We start from the raw sequence: 18,190 nt of genomic DNA, 5'->3' as shown, positions 1-18,190 counted from the left end.
TCGTTTACACTACTCTTGGTTTACACTACTTTTGCATTTAAAATATGGCCAAAAATTGTCGAGTTTTCATGGGTTTCTCTTAACCCGCACTGATGAAATTACCTATGCAGCTTCAATCATAGTAACCCATGAATAAGCAGATCAAATTTTACTGCTCTATCAGTCGAACTCTAACCGTGGTGGCAAAAACAGTGAATCAATTTCATTCAGAAGTGTGCTCGTTCAAAGAACGGCATCCCGCCGCGTCGAAACCGGACATCGTGCGGCACATTGTGGGCGACGGATACGCCCGTTCGGGCATCTACAACATCTTGGCATTATTATACAACGGCCGACGACCCTGAGCGACAAAATGTCCCAAAAGAAGCAGAAGAGGAAGACCTAGGGAAACAGTGAAAAAGTACCTGGCAAACAAGTCAGGAAGTGGAAGTCGCGTCCACTGGTTTTGTAGCTGTTTCACAATGCTATCGAAAAAATCATTATAGAACAACTTTCAGCACCACTAAAACAATTGTGCAGCAAATCACCAACTTGTCCATGTTGCACTAGTAGTTATAGGAATTTTACAAAAAAATTCACATCATCATGTTAAGGATCAAGAGTAAACTAAGTTAACTGTCTTGCTAATTTGTATATTACGTATGTTTTATTTGGTACGTAACAGTCATAGATCCCGGGTTGGCGGTTCCATGCATAGGACGCTGGTCTTACAAGCCAGTTGTCGTATGTTCGAGCCCCGACCTGGAAGGATTCTTAGGGTCAGTTGGAACCATAATACTAGCCATGCAATGATTCTGTACGCTAAGAATCGGCTGCGAAGTCTGTTGAAACAGAAAGGTCAAATTCCACAAAAGGAATGTAATGTCAAGACTTTGCTTTTTGATGTCATAGATCTATGTATTCATATATGCAGTGCAACCAGTAATTCATTCTCGAATGAATGTTAAGCCTGACTTTTCGGATGAAATATCAGTTTTGATCAATTTTTCACCAACGTTTGATGGAAAATTGCTTACATTTTGTGAATGTAGATTTTAATTTTTTTAAGTTAGCAACACTGCTTCAATGCATTTGTTTTAGATTGCGATACACAAAATAAACGTAACTAAATATTTTCTGTTGCAAAAGCAGTTTTCCGGAAAAATAAATAGTTTTACGACAAAGTTTGGTATAAACGAGTATCAAAGAGGATCATTCATAAGGCACGTTTTCCTTTCTCGTATTTTTAAAGCTCATAGCTCAGTGATCTGTGAAAAGATTTATATAATCTAACAACCAATTGAATCGAAATTTTTCAACTTAAACGTGTATAGCAACAGCATTGAAGTATTTTAATAGTACACTATTGAAAAACCTGTTTCAATTAACCCATGTCAACACCAGCCAATCAGAACGCGTTCTGAGGAAGAGAACAAAATATCTGCTGCTGTACAACAAATCGTTCGAGAAAAATGTTCCGAACAGTGCTTAATATCGTAGTGACTTCCATAATTTGGTCCTTCTGAAAGGCAAGAATGCATCCCGTACAGCATCCTGATAATTTCTTTCAATAAAATGCAAATCCAAAATGAAATAATCGACATTAAAATTCTATATGCTGCTATTTTTATAGCTGTTAGGACCGCCCATTAGTGAAAAAGCTACAAACGAAATCACGTAAAAAGAAACCTCCTAACAAAAATTGGACCAGTTTTGATTCTATCGCCACTGCGAGCAGATGTATTGTGTGTCGTTTGCAAAGCTAGTTTCGCTTCCGACAAGAGCGATTACATCACAGCTGCTAGTCGTTTGCATTCGTGAAAAAAGGTGGGTGGGTAATGTCAGAGACATAACTGGATGTCGTGAATACGAAAAAACTGATACGCTCCCATCACTTTTCCGAATATCAGTTAGTTGATTGATTGTATGAATTGTGCAAGATTTCCTCTTTTTCACTAATAGAGTTTGAAGCGATGTACCTACATTAAAATACAGATTAGTTACATTAAACAGCTACTATTCTACAACTATATATTAAAACTTGAAACAATTCTTTTATAATTTGCTAATATAGCAGGCTAGGTACGACAAATTTGTAGTTTATTTTTATTGATGCTACAAAGTTCGAAGATATCTGATTCTTCTCGAAATTTCAGTACGAGACAATTGCAATGGGCTGGTCTGAAATGTATCGACGATCTTCGGTATGCAAGAGTCATTCTAATAATAATAATGATAGTAATAATAATAATAATAATAATAATAATAATAATAATAATAATAATAATAATAATAATAATAATAATAATAATAATAATAATACTAATAATAATAATAATAATAATAATAATAATAATAATAATAATAATAATAATAATAATAATAATAATAATAATAATAATAATAATAATAATAATAATAATAATAATAATAATAATAATATTAATAATAAAACAGATTAACCTATTTATATGGCAACCCTGTTTCGCATGGCATATTTTTACACGGCCCCATACTAGTATAAAAATGTGTTCAACATTCGCTTTCGCATTGCCGTTCGTAATTGAATGTGTTAGTGACGGTACAAATCTGCTTTTCTACCTGTTTCGGTGCCATCGTTCTGACGGTGTCTCGTACATACAGAGTAGCTGCTTTAACTCAAATGACGCTATTTCTCACATCACATTTCAATTTATACTGGTAGCGGTGTACGGACCTCCCCTTCACAGAACGGGAAACAGTGAGACGATATAAAAGAGAGAGTTAGTAGAGCGGCAGTCATTAATACTGAATTGGCTGTCTAATGGTTAACAGCTTCTTGTGGAATTTTCACGCGGAAACACGCACACAGGAGGAACAATTAAGGGCATGGCAAAGTCCCGCTCGAACCGTGCTGGTCTGCAGTTCCCAGTTGGCAAAATCCATCGTCTGCTCCGGAAGGGAAACTACGCAGAGCGTGTCGGTGCCGGTGCACCGGTCTATCTGGCGACAGTGATTGAGTACTTGGCTGCCGAAGTGTTGGAATTGGCCGGTAATGCTGCCCGTGACAACAAGAAAACGAAAATCATCCCTCGCCATCTGCAGCTGGCCATCCGTAACGACGAGCAGATGAAAACCCCGTCCTTTTCAGGACGACCACATCACTGTGATAAAGAAATATTTAGATTGCTTCCAGTTTAGCCAGTTCTGATACGCCTGGAAAGTAGAATGCGCAAATTAAGTGGAAACATTAATTGTCATACCGAACAGTGGCACAAACGGATCTAGAGTTCAACTAACAGCAAATGCACTCATAGGCTAGCACTCGTATCATGTCGAACAACCTCTTGAGTTTGTTATTTTTACAAATAGGACAACGACACGCTACACATTCAAACCAACCGATTGAGTTAGTCGGGCACAGAAGCCATAGTCAGAGTGAAACCCACCCATAAATTTTGCCATATGCTTTCCCTCCCACATACACGCAGATTCGTGTGTGAAATGTCATTGCTCTGTGTTTTCAACAATTCATCCATGCCAGCGTACCTAGGGTTTACGGGTTTAACCTCTACATTCTGCATTTCCAACACTCCGGCCGGTTCACTGGTATGGTTTGAAACACAAACACCTCCCTTTTCGCTACTGGCACAAGGAAAAGTGCTTTTTCTGTGTTCACCTCACTGAAAGGGTCGGATTAGGTTGAATTCGTGCAAGAACACTCATTTCAATAGCAATGCTACAATTAAATCGACGATGAGTACTCGACAATGATTGTTCCGGAAACTATTTAATAATAATAATAAAACAGATTAACCTGTTTATATGGCAACCCTGTTTCGCATGGCATATTTTTACATGGCCCCATACTAGTATAAAAATGTGTTCAACATTCGCTTTCGCATTGCCGTTCGTAATTGATTGTGTTAGTGACGGTACAAATCTTCTTTTCTACCTGTTTCGGTGCCATCGTTCTGACGGTGTCTCGTACATACAGAGTAGCTGCTTTAACTCAAATGACGCTATTTCTCACATCACATTTCAATTTATACTGGTAGCGGTGTACGGACCTCCCCTTCACAGAACGGGAAACAGTGAGACGATATAAAAGAGAGAGTTAGTAGAGCGGCAGTCAGTAATACTGAATTGGCTGTCTAACGGTTAACAGCTTCTTGTGGAATTTTCACGCGGAAACACGCACACAGGAGGAACAATTAAGGGCAAGGCAAAGTCCCGCTCGAACCGTGCTGGTCTGCAGTTCCCAGTTGGCAAAATCCATCGTCTGCTCCGGAAGGGAAACTACGCAGAGCGTGTCGGTGCCGGTGCACCGGTCTATCTGGCGACAGTGATAGAGTACTTGGCTGCCGAAGTGTTGGAATTGGGCGGTAATGCTGCCCGCGACAACAAGAAAACGAAAATCATCCCTCGCCATCTGCAGCTGTCCATCCGTAACGACGAGGAGTTGAAAACCCGTCCTTTTCAGGACGACCACATAACTGTGATAAAGAAATATTTAGGATTGCTTTAAATTTAGCCAGTTCTGATACGGCTGGAAAGTAGAATGCGCAAATCAAGTGAAAACATTTGTTCTAATAATTTGTATAAAGTATACTAGTATAAAGATGTTTCTAAATCAAAATTTTCTGTTTCGTATTGCGAGACAGCGTTACTGTCCTGTCGTAATTGAATGTGTTAGATATCATGATCAAAAAGCGCCCCATACTAAAGAATGCAACTCTTTCGCACGGCATATTTGTGTACTAGTATAAAGATGTATTCAACATCATCACTTCCACTTTCGCATTGCCGTTCGTAATTGAATGTGTTAGTGACGGTGCAAATTAATTTAACTTCTCGTGTGTGCCTTGTTTCGGCAACAGTTGCTCGGAAAATGGTAGGAAAGCGATAAAATTCAACTAATTCTTTATGATTATTTTTAGCACTTAAAAGTGCTATTTGAATTTGCTGGAATTTTTGGCTGCCTTTCATCCGGTTTTCGCTGTCATCGTGCTGACACTCGTGCTTTAACTTAACTGCCGCTATTTTTCACATCACCTTTGTTACAATTCCTTTCCTGTACGCAGAACGGGAAACAGTGAGACGACAGGTCCACGATGTTGCTCTCGTGTGTCTTGTTTCGGGAACAGATGCTCAGCAAATGGTAGGAAAAATGAAGCACTCAACTTTTATATGGATGCTCTTGTATAGATGCAGACATCTCGCGTTCTGATTGGCTGGTGCTGTCATGGGTTAAATCTAACAGGTTTTTCAATAGTGTACTATTGAAAAACTTCAATGTTGTTGCAATACACGTTCAAGTTGAAAAATTTCGATTCTATTGGTAGTTAGATTATATAAATCCTTCTACAGATCACTGAGCTATGAGCTTCCAAAATACGAGAAAGGCAAACGCGCCATATGAATTATCCTCTTTGACACTCGTTTGTACCAAACATTTAAGAAAAGTTTAATTTTGAACTATTTAAGATTATGTCACACAACTGAAAATTTTATCATTAAATTGTGATCATATTTCCGATGGCATGTTGCAAGAATTATGTTGATTCATTAGATACAACAGAAGATATTCACGATCAAAAACTTATCACTCTCTCAACGACAAGAGGACAACGGTGGGGAACATGACACAAAATCAGCCGTTCTAATGGCTCTAAAAGAGCTATTAGGATTTCTTCTTCACAAATCGAAGGTAAATATTCTCAGTATAGTGCAAATCAAGTGAAGTCTTCTTTTTTTGCGAAAGATGTGAAAAAGGAGAATGCTTGCATAATTCATACAATTGATCAACTAATCGATTTATTCGATTGTTAAGGTGTTAAGGAACATGTCAGTTGTTTTTGTATTCACGACATCCAGTTATGTCTCTGACATTATCCACCCGCCTTTTTAGGTCATTGTACATTCCCACTCATTCGGTCAATTTTTAAATGTAACTTTGGGCGATCTAACTCAGCTCAGCCCAAAAATTTGATTGCACTAATAATAAGGAACTAGATATATACGTCGCTTTTACGATAAGAAATGTAACGGCTGCGGTACTTTACCTGCTGTGGTGGCGGTCAAGTTGCATCGTTGCAGCTGTAACTCTAGACCCGAACGGTTCTTCACTTCTAGTCGTATTTATTATTGTAACTTGATGCTATGCATATATTTTTATTCGCATTTTGAATAAGGCGGCGAGTTTCTTTATATGCACTCGGAATGAGACTTGAGGTAATTGTGAGAAGTTTATTAGCTCGAATAAGAAATTATACCAGTACAAGGTAAAATAGGCAGTGCATGTAGCGTGTTTTCGGTCACTCGGTCAAACACCGGTTGTCACTTCCGATTGTATCTAATAGTAGATATTTTGCCACTGAAGGTGTCAAGAACTAAATTCTCAAATGATCTAAATTTTAAATAGAAAGGAAAATGTGCTGTGGTTTGAATAATTCATATAACAGCAAGATTTTAATTTCAAATAATCATTTGAATCGTTACGCAACAACAAATATAAGCTAACTACAGGCTTTAGAGGAGCACTGCGAATGTACATATGATTCAACTACGACAATATTTAGCTCAGACGTTGGGTGCATTAACTTATTCGGATAAAAAGCTATCGTCGTAATAGAACATATAAAACGTAGTGTCACAAATGTTTTGGTTTACGTTGTATTTCCAAACAACCATTACCGTTGATCGTTTTCAACGACTATATTGATCATCAGAATTAACCACGTCATTCATAACATAGAGACACCACCACACGTAACCGTCGAATCGAATGAACTTATTGAAGTAACAATGAGTTATTAACACAATGACCCATGCGGGAACGAGATGTTTTCCATAGAGTGTGTTTTATATGTTATCACTCTGAAAAATCACGGGTTAAAATGGATAATTAAAAATAATTGCACTCTGATAATTGTATCAATTTTATACGTCACAACAAAGGTACGAATGATTGCACCTAGTGAACACCTAGTCTTTGTGTGACATCAGTGAGGTTACATAACATTTTTTAACATCAACTACGTTGTTCGATTGATCTTTTTCATCTCACGTACACGTCTCAATTTATCCTTTAAATTATATGATTCTCAGTATGAATGATCAATTGCCGTTCAATGATCATAAAATTCAATTGAATAAATTATATGCTTATTGTAGATGTATCAGATTAGCATCAGCAATCCAGGCAAAGTTTAATTTTGCTGCTAGGTGGGTTGATTCGCTTTACTTTTTACATAGTTGTAATGGATGGAATTCACTTTCCTACACTCTAAACGGAATGGTATGAAATAATTGTGCATGTTAGCACTTTCGATTTTTATTTAGCTCGAATAGAATAAATAATTATCGATCGATGAATTGAACCCGCTGCCTGTCTGCATTCAACATGTTTTATCCCGAGCATTGCACTGCCCTTCTCATATAAACAAGGTAAATAACTTTCTTGCAATTGTGCCATTCCTTACCGATAACTGGTTTTCGATACAGTAGATCTATAAAACGGCGGTTCAACCGTGGGTAATGTTGGAAAGTCTCACCTGGTCGACATTGACTTTGAACTTGAACCGGCGGACGGTACATCTTTGTGCTGACCATACGTTTTTCTTGTCATTTTAATGAAAAAGTAAGGTAACTGTACACATACTCATTTTAGCTTATTTATTCCATTTAACAACAACATTACACTCAACTTCGTGAATTAAAAAAGATGTACTCAATTCGATTTTTTTAATTCGGTGTTACACGTATTTGGCACTCATGGCTGGCGATTCACTTAAACTCATTTACCGTTCTCAGCTGTTCAAATCTCGGTAGACGATTTTTTCAGTAACTGAGTTATTCACTATTCCAGCCGTCGTTCGTTTAGTTTGCGTGGAACCCATTTGCCATCTTTTTGAATTTTCCGCATGACTCCCAGGTGATCGGAAATAGCTTGCCGAGTGACATTCGACTAGTTCGTCATCATTTGTTGTGTTTGTGCTCTATTATCGTTCAATAATCATTATAGTTCGTTTTATTCCAATTTTTTCGGTCGATTTTAGCGTTCTTGTCAATAACATTGAAATCGCTCAGTTTGAAACATTAAAACTACCGTTTAGGAGTATTTGTTTCTAGCTTGAAACCTAATAAACTAATATGACATATTAAAGTCAAATAAACAAATAACCTACAAATTAGCGAATATAACTTAAATTCGAAGTATAGGTAAGTATATAGTGGTTATCTAGCGCATGGGTACCAATGAGCTAAGTGTACATAACTATTCTCTTGTTTTTACCTATTTACCTAACCTATACATTCTATAAATTAGATTATAATAAATTTTTTTAATTATGAAGTAGCGTCAGAATAAACATAGTCATGCAATTTCTTTATACTCTAAAATTCAGTTATTAAAACGGTTGAAACAATTATGATGACAGATTAAAGGCACGTTTGAACGATTCGTAATATTCCAACAAACATTTCATAATACATTTTCTCAGTGATAGCGTGATGTATCTGATGTAAACTAATGTCGTTTTCGTTTTTAAATTGCACTACACTGGTGTAGCGAAAGCTGCACTGAAACCGTTCGTTTTTACCAATTGCACTACACCAGTGCTACACTTTTTCTGCACCGATGCCACTGGTGTAGCACTCATCAAAAGTTTGGTGTAGCTCTGTGCAATGGAATCGTTTATTGTAGTCAATGGTTACTGTTTATGTTTTCGTCATTTTTGTTCGTTTATTCATGCCTCAGTGTAGCACTGCACCGGTGTAGTGCAAATTAAAAACGAAAACGCCATAAATTAGCGAAAAATGAAACATTATATCAAAATAGTAAATAACGTACAACTCATTAAGCTCAGTGAGCAAGACGGCTCTGCTGACTTGTGTCTTAAATGAGCCCTAGTATATTATTCACATGTCGATGGGAGATAAAATTAAATAAATCTTGATATACACGAGCTCGTCGCTGAATCGTCAATACGCCGTCACGTGAGCTTAGGATGTATTCACGAGATTGATGTAGCGAAATTATATTCTAGTGTCTTCCATAACTATCAATTTGCAGGGTGTAATTATTTATAACAAATGAATGACCGCTTCTAATCAATTCTGTATAATAGTTATTCAAAAGTTAATAGCAGGCAATTTTGGGATTAAAGTGCAAGTGTATTGATTGAAAACATCATTTTTATGCTATTTTATTCTAGTGTATAAATAAATTACAAATCTGATCGTAGGAAGTAATTGATTCACTTCAAAGGTGAAATCTAAGCAGTCAAAGTTTTGAATGGTGTTATGCCGTATGCAACCTAATGTCGTTTTCGTTTTTAAATTGCACTACACTGGTGTAGCGAAAACTGCACTGAAACCGTTCGTTTTTACCAATTGCACTACACCAGTGCTACACTTTTTCTGCACCGATACCACTGGTTTAGCACTCATCAAAAGTTTGGTGTAGCTCTGTGCAATGGAATCGTTTATTGTAGTCAATGGTTACTGTTTATGTTTTCGTCATTTGTGTTCGTTTATTGATGTCTCAGTGTAGCACTGCACCGGTGTATTGCAAATTAAAAACGAAAACGCCATAAGTAACTATTTCAACTTACTGAAAACATTGGCCCTTGTTACCGGTATCACTACACGGTGAAAACCAAGTAAAGTGATTGTGACCCTTATTATCAGTATCACTTCACGGCGAAAATCGAGTGAAGTGAATGTAAATCTTTATTACGGAAGTCGCTTCAGAGACAAAAGTAATTACTTGGATGCACTACATGTCATTATGAACATCACGTCACCAACATTTTGTTGAAAAAATAAGTTTTTTCCACTACAGTGATCACTTCACTATGCGTGATACTGGTAATAGGGAAAATCAAGTGAAATGACATGTAAGTGAAGTGAATGTGAAAGTGGAAGTGAGAACGGTAATAAGGGCCATTATGTCCAAAATTATCACAAAGTAATTTCTTTTGTTATATATGCTAGGAAATCCTTGAGTCTGCAAACATTTTTTTCCGAAATCATGCTTTCATTTTAGTCACTTGATGCAACGAATTTCATCGAAAATACTGTTCATTGCTTTCAAGAACTTTTGCTTATCTTTCGGGAAACTTCTGATCTCTTCTAAAAAAAACTAGCAGTGAAATCTTTAATGATTTATGAGTCATTTAGTTTCATTATTAGTTATTGGAATTTCAAGTTTCTTTAATATTTTTGGAAAATTTTCTCAAAAATCACTCTTAAACATTGTGGCAGAAAAGCCAATTACTCATAAATAATGATATCTCCGTTCATAGTAGATGGTTTCTTACAATCCATGGCATGGCGTATTACCATAGGGTATATAAGCTTGGAAACATATTTTATTCTTGAGGGCAAGTTGAAGCCGTGTCTAAGAAAAATTTGGGTGTTTGGGTACATGAGTGTACTCTCTTTTCATACACTTGATCCAAAATAAATAGGCGTCCTGCTCCATAAGTTGCTATATAATTCAGAACAGACTTACAGTGTTTAGAGTTGTTTCTTTAACGTGTAGCCCCAGGGGCGAATCTCAGATTCGGATGATATCTCATAACAATTGACAAGGTAAAATTACCAATAAACAAACAGACAAACTTGAGTTTTTCAGAATAGATCAAATCATCTCTGAGAAATCGACGTAAACCCCACTTTTGATCCTATAGGCCACTGTTTCTTTCGTGGCTTTCGGAACGGGTTATCGTAAACGGTCTATGGCACTTTGATTCAACGTTGATTATCAAAATCTTCAAATTGGATTAATTTGGTGCGCATTATTTTCGATTCCGTTCTTATTTTCCTCCGGGTTTGTTGGTTCAATGCATAGGGTGCTTGTCTTACAAGCCAGTTGTCATATGTTCATATGCAATAGCTCTGTACGTTATGAATCAGCTGCAAATTCTCTTGAAATAGAAGGTCAAACTCCAAAAAAGCGTATGTAATACCAATGATTTACTTTTATTTGTGCCGAGACAAATACGTTTAATATTTGGTTCTGTAAGCTCCGAATGGTTTTGATCGAAATCTCCAATACTAGAATTTACTTCGATTATTCAGAGATGGCTAGCCCGGATTGCGCAGGCTTAGTTTTAAATGACTTTTAGGGTCATTACAGATACCATTGAATTTATATGTAGAACTTTCAAGCTTCGGAAGCACCTGTAGTTAAAAATAATTCGTGTGGCTAACTTCAACTTCTCGATGCCGTGATTGTAGAAGGATTTATTTTTTGCCTTATAATAGGCAGTTGAATTTCTTACCGGCGAGCATTTCTTAGATCAGCGAATAGCCCGTAGTCACTGGGGGTCAGATCTCGACCATACGGTGGACAGAAAATGATTTAAAGTGTAATTCGTTCAATTAAACCACCGTTACCATTGACTTGTGAATCGGTGAATTGTTTTGGTGAAACAGCGGTTTTTCTTCGACACATGAGGTTGGTTTTTCTCGATTCTTATTTTAGGATGATCTAACAATGATATTCAGTATTCGCTATTGGTTGTTATACCTTTCTCAAAATAGTCGATGAAAACTATACCATGAGCATACCAAAACACTGAAGTCATAACTTTTCCAGCTGACTGTTGTGCCTTTGCACGCATCGGACGTGGCTCACCGGCTGCAGTCTGCTCAGATGATGGATTCGTTTGGATTCCGGAGTGAAGTGATAGATCCAAGTTTCATCCATTGACACTGCTCTGCGGCACCCACTTTGAAAAAAAACTTTCTCATGGTCAAATGTTCATGCATAATCGTAAACACACAGCCATGTTTGAATTCAGCAAACCAATAAAACATTTGAAGCCATTGCTGAACTTATACAGCATGTCATCAAGAAGCAATGATAACTTAACACACGAATCGTTTTGAATCGATTGTTTTGAAATTAACAAAAGTATCTTAACTTACATTGCTGTCACTTTTTTCTGACTAATTTCACACATAGTATTATCAAAGTTGATACTTCGTAAACTTCATACGGATTTGACAATGATAGCGCCATCTGTATATCAGTCAAAACGACTTATTTATTGATGTATTGCGTTCGAACTCTCAGAAATGGAACTCACATCTTTCTCGCCGATATTGTGTCAGCGCACAAATATATAAGGCTTGTTCGTGACGAAATCTGGACAGATTGAATTTGGATTAAAGTAAATTTACTATTAGTTTAAATCCAAGATGTGTTTTTTATTCATTAAATTGTGCATCGCTGGCCATCTTAAAATTAATTACAGTTACTTAATAAGGCTGCATGACGAAACTATAAACTTTTGAGTTTACTCCAGCCATCCGTGCAGACTTCTCTTACGCCGATTTAGCTGTCTTTGGGCAAGATTTTCGAAATTTTTCCATAGTTGTAGTTGTATTCCATAGTAGCTTGTTTATATTGAGAGAATTATCTCTTCACGAAACTCCAATACTGCTCGACAGGGCGAGACTCCGGTACAACATGGACTCCATCCGCTTTATACCATTCCAAAACATCTTTGACGTAGTGACAAAATGCCTCTCTGTCTAATCAAATATATTTGGGGAACTTGGCCTTTTTCTTATTTCTGAAATGCTGCTCTACGCCTTTCCGTTGCATGGCATTATAAAAAGACATTCCTTGTAGATGCTTGAAGTCTTTCAGCAGATAAGTTTCACCGTCCATTACCACGCAGGAAAATTTGGTCATTACCACGCAGGAAAATTTTGTCGAATATTCGCGATACAGCCAGCACATAATTACTTTCTCGCGTGCTCTTTTTTTTACGCTATTTGCGATCTAAAAAATTGTAGCTTAACCAAAAATTGAATGGATACAATGAACAGACAAACGTTCATCAGTCAGCGGAATATTTCATGCGTTGCGTATTTTCAGAGAAATACAAATTTAAGGGTGTCTAGATTTTGTCGCGAACAAGCTTTATTCAAAGGAACCCGCATACGCATGGCTGCCAGATGACTGACTAACCGCTGCCAGCTGGAAAAATATGGCTGGCAGACATACTGGTGACCGACTGCCTCACCGCTGCCAGATATACAACTCAAACGATACAACCGTATCCACCAGGATTTTTCCACATTGAAATATTTGACATTTTCAGCGAAGGTGAGAAGATGAAAACGCTCGGCTAACTTAGACACAGGCGACTTTGTTTTGTCAAATTGGTATTGACAACCGTCACTGAATCAATTTTGGTAGCCGTCTGGTGGCCATGGCTGCCCAGGTAGCCAAAACGCTATGCGGGAAACGTTCAGGAAATTTCAGAAGGTTAAAAAGATCTGAAATGATTCTCAAATCTGTTTCCCAATATTTGATTGATCAATCTTAACAAACTTAACCTCTAATGAAACTTAACCTCTAACTAAAAATAATATATAAACAATCGAGTTTTCAGCAGTTCGCGGTTATATTAACTGTTTGACGCACTTGGCATACTTGGACGAGGACTAACTGTTGACAAGCTGCGAAATATAAAAAGATGTTATTGGAGGGACTGTAATGCAGATTTACACAAACGTTTGCTAAGCACAGAAGAAGGTCGATTCTTGTATCAAAATTGATGAAAAGATTATAAATCTTATGTGAGGCTTTGGAAGAAAATTCGAAGCCTAGAAAATGGAAAAAAAACCCTGTTTTAATCCACCTAGTGGTGTAATGATGCCTTTCTCATTTCAATCATACTATCATATATAATACTGTGGCATTCTTCAAAATAATTTTCTTCGATTCCAAAAACCAAAATCGGTTTGTTTGACCGTCTACTAATGAAAACTATCAATTGGAGAACATTTGAGGTCGATTTAGAAAACTGTTTACGGTTTTTCGCCTTTTTCAGTGATGGTATAAAATTTTTAACACACTTTTCTCTATATTTCGGGATCCGGAAGTCGGATCCGGTTATAATTCAGGAAACACGTATGTGACCACAGGACCTTTCACTTGAACCTAAGTTTGTAGAAATCGGTCGCGCAATCTGTGAGAAAAGTTTGAACACGTATTCTCAACTCCGAAACCGGAAGTAGGATACAAATAATATTCAGGAATTTTTGTATGGGACCACACTGAGTCGAATGGTATATGACACTCGGCCCTCCGTGCCTCGGTTCAAAAGTCGGTTTTCACAGTGATTGCATAACTTTTCTATATGAGAAAGGCAAAAATCATTGTTTTCTACAAGGTAAATCCAAGCACTTAATGAAGATTGCGAAGCATCATTATGTGGGCAACCTAAAATACTGCCAAATTTCATATCGGAATACGGCACCAAAACTGTACATTATTTACAATATCTCGCACGTAAACGACAATTGTTCGTTTCACAGAACCTTGAAGATACGATTGGATTTTAATTATTACAAGGACAAAGTTTGGTTAATTGGAAAATAAAATAAAATGATTGAATGTGCCCTCAATCATAAAACTAAACTGAACATTTTGATAGCCAACAACATTCTAAAGTACAGAACCTTCACCTGCTGTTTAGAACGCGTTTTTAAATTCAGATTTCACTTCTACCGTACATGGAGTTAGTACATTTAATTAAAAATCCGAAATAGTTCTCATATTCTGCAGTGAGTAAGTGACCTACGACTAAGGTAGAAATTATTAAGTGATTCTGAGAAGCCGGTTGCAGTAGCTTACCGTGTGAGCGAAGTTTTTTGCCCTCTTACCTGATTCGACTTGTTTTCAACCGATATGAACTTAACCGAGCAGTGGCCAAGGTTGTAGTTTGTATCGAATGATTACATACGTTACAACTTCTGCCACTAGATGGGCAATTAAATGCGTCCCCGTTATTGCAGGCCAATACATTAAGACGAGAGAATCGTTTTCGATGTATATATCTATAACAGCAAATATTATGGTTAGGTAGATTTAAACCAAACTTGCAAAATATGATGATGATGATAATGATGATGATGATGATGATGATGATGATGATAATGGTGATGTACAATTACATTTGAATCAATGTATCATTTAATAAATAAATACATCAATGAATCTACACTATAAACAATTTGTCATTCAACTGGTTTATTCTCCTTCATTATTTATTATCGTAGATCGCTGAGACAGACGTCGAGAAAAGTGAAACTATTCTTTTATATAATAAAATCGAGAAACAGCCACCGACACTAAAACAACAGCTGAATGGATGGGGAGCTCCAAAATAATTCCGAGAGTGGCGCCTAATATCGCATAGAGAAAAGTTTCTGACATTGAAGTGTACAAAGTGAAACATCTCTCACGACAGTTGATGCAGTGGAACGGAGAGCTCGGTACGAATAAGAGCAAAAAGCTTACATTTATTTGATGTGTTGCAGCTTGTGCATATGCAGAACCGAGAATGGCGAAGAACGTAGAATTCCATGATATAGTATATGAAGTCAATGTTCGAAAAAGTTTCAGTAAGTATATGAGTCACTAATTATAGTTGAATATTCTATCTAGAAGGCCATCGTCATAATATACATAAGGTATTTCAACATCACAACGTCTTTGAAGTACAACGAGTAGAGCATAAGTTTGGTCTCGTAAGACTATGGTTAAAATCTTCCACATTTATAGCTATAAACTGACTCTACGAAACGATAACATTAACAGTTGTGCCTTTCACCTTACAGTTAGCGAAAGTACCAAACAAACCATCGTGAAGGGTGTGAGCGGTGTTTTTCGACATGGACAATTATCGGCAATTATGGGACCTTCTGGTGCTGGTAAAAGCAGTCTGCTCAACGCCATCTCCGGTTTTAGGTAAGTTTTTCACTCACTTTTGCGAATTGATCAAATTGTAGGCCAAAATAACACTAATAAGGTTAACGAAATAAATGCACTGCCTATGATTATCAAATTCAAAGTATACTGGTTGTAAAAGTGTAAGATGTAATGGAATAAGAATCAGTTCCGTTGAGTTTATTTTAGCTACTTCAGTTTAAATTTATGTTATATGTTAAAATTGTTCACTTTAAATCAAGTGTCAAGTAAAAACTTCACATGGACATTAATTCGTTAATGACATTCAGATCTTAAGTGGTTCTAAAGAGGTTAACCTATGGAATTGTCAATTTTCTAAGTTTTCATATTCGCCGGTCGTCATGCTTCAAATCGACTTTAGCTGATATTTATCTCGATGATACAGTTTCTGGTACTTTTTGTTTATTGGGTGTATTCTCAGTACTGTCTTATTTGCCATTACAGCTAACTTAGCTGGTTAATTAAGAACAGCTTTTGTGGTTTACAATCGTAAAACTTTTCTCTAGGTTTCCATTCGTTGATGAACACTTAGACAGATTTTTTTTTAAATAAATTAGAATAAATAAAACGATGAATGCTATGAATGCGTTAACCGCTAGAATTTTAGTTTAACTTTACTCGAATTTTGGATACTCTGCTTTCAACAGTTCGTTTAAATGCAAATTTACTATATCCCGCATTCCTAACTTCTGAGATATGAGGGCCTCAAAACTATTGAGTTTTCTTCAAATCGCACATGACACATGATGTCTTTCAAACATGGACAAATATAACTTACCATCACTTTGTACTGAACAATGTATTTTTTGGACATTCTAAATAATGCAATTCAAACCAATCGGTACACATACTACACACGAAATTTTCGTATTTTGTTCGGAAAAATGATTTGCTGTAACTAATTCAGTAGAACATCGTAAATGTAGTAATAAGCAGTGAACGTCTAAGCGTTAATAAATTACATCGTAATTACTGAGATTGTAGTAAAATGCTGTAATTAATTTCTGCATTAGTTCACTGAAATGTTCAGCAGAAACGAAAATTATTTACTGATTTTCGGTTGAATTTTAACAACTGGGAGTTTCAGGAACGGTTGCTAGCAGTTTTTGCTGGACATTCCAGCACTACAAACTTTAGCAAAATTTTGCTGAAACTCGGCAATAATAGTTTAGTGTATACGTCTGTCTTAATAGCATCATATCATGAATTAATTCATCGAGAGAATATATATTTTTGCTGAGTAAGTGAGTAGAGCGTGATCAGACAAATAGTGATCGGTGTAAATCTATTATGCAAATTGAAGATTTTTTTTGCTAAAAACCCCCTTTCATATATATATTTGTATAATAGATTCACTCCGATCACTATTTGTCTGATCACGCTCTACTCACTGTCGAGATATTGATTAGTTAGAGCAAAGGCGTGACGATTGTAGAAACTGTTAATAAACTAATACAGTACTAGACTTATCATACCAACCTGCTCTCAAAGGGAACACAATGGTTTAAAACGAAGAATTATTTTTGTGACCTGAATACGTCTTTACTATGGAGCACCCTTTCTAAATTTATCAATAAGTTTTTAATCACGAGTATCTCAAGTTGTATCAAAGATAACAACATCATTCTTTCTCCATGCTATTGAAAATATGATCAGGATTTTTTATGAATTGAATTTCCAGCTGTATTAGATAACCAAAAAGGAGAGAACTCATCACGTTTCCATACCTTTCTTGCTCTCGACGGTTTTGGTGCTGCTCAATCGGGCGAATATAAAAAAAAACTGTTTCAATCCACCTAGTAGTGTGATAATGCCTCTCTCATATCTCACATATTCTCGTATATAAATGTGTGGTATTCTACAAAATAATTTTCCATAAACTAGTATAACCTACAGAGTGAAACGGTTAGGCCATCTCTGAGAAAACGAAATGAGTTCCAATATTGCAGGTACTCACGAAACCGGAATCCGGGAACCGGTATAATCGAAGTCGTTTCAAGAAAAGGAGCTGGGATCCATTTTTGAGTCTATGGCTACAACTTTCGGTCGTTAGTCGAAAATCGGGAACCAGGAAGGCCGAAATTAATTTGTCAGGCCGTCAACTGACAATGACTACCAATTGGAATGTTTTACGTTTTTTACTTCGCCGCATTTAGGGACGATATACATCCTGTAATTCCGGAACCGGAAGTCAGATGCGGACGATATTCAGAAATTCAATATGGAACTATAAGATCTTTCATTTTTGTGCAAATCGGTGAGTGAGATCCATTTTGGAATATATAACCACTATTTCCGGTGCTTCCGGAATCGGAAATTGGGAACCAGGATAGCCGAAATCGATTTGACTGGTTGTCTACCGATAAGAGCTACCGATTGGAGTAGTTTCGAGGCCACATTAGAAATTGTTTTACGTGTTTTGTTTCGCCGCTTTAAGTGACGGTATCAAAT

The 18,190-nt window shown here is 36.7% G+C and overlaps 1 protein-coding gene across 1 annotated transcript in view; it reads left to right on the top strand.

Annotated features, from left to right (window-relative positions):
* Positions 1 to 18,190, top strand: part of LOC131439338 (ATP-binding cassette subfamily G member 4) — a 118,700-nt gene that overhangs the window by 61,838 nt on the left and 38,672 nt on the right. Inside the window, exons 2-3 of the mRNA XM_058610232.1 lie at positions 15,049 to 15,393; positions 15,610 to 15,739. Of these exons, the coding sequence (XP_058466215.1) occupies positions 15,333 to 15,393; positions 15,610 to 15,739 (191 nt within the window). The 5' untranslated portion in view covers positions 15,049 to 15,332. The remainder of the gene's footprint in view (positions 1 to 15,048; positions 15,394 to 15,609; positions 15,740 to 18,190) is intronic.

This window comes from Malaya genurostris, chromosome 3 (assembly GCF_030247185.1).
Source record: "Malaya genurostris strain Urasoe2022 chromosome 3, Malgen_1.1, whole genome shotgun sequence".
Lineage (NCBI taxonomy): Eukaryota > Metazoa > Arthropoda > Insecta > Diptera > Culicidae > Malaya > Malaya genurostris.
The sequence above is the reverse complement of the archived record's forward strand: the minus strand, read 5'-3'. Positions and strand labels throughout refer to the sequence as shown.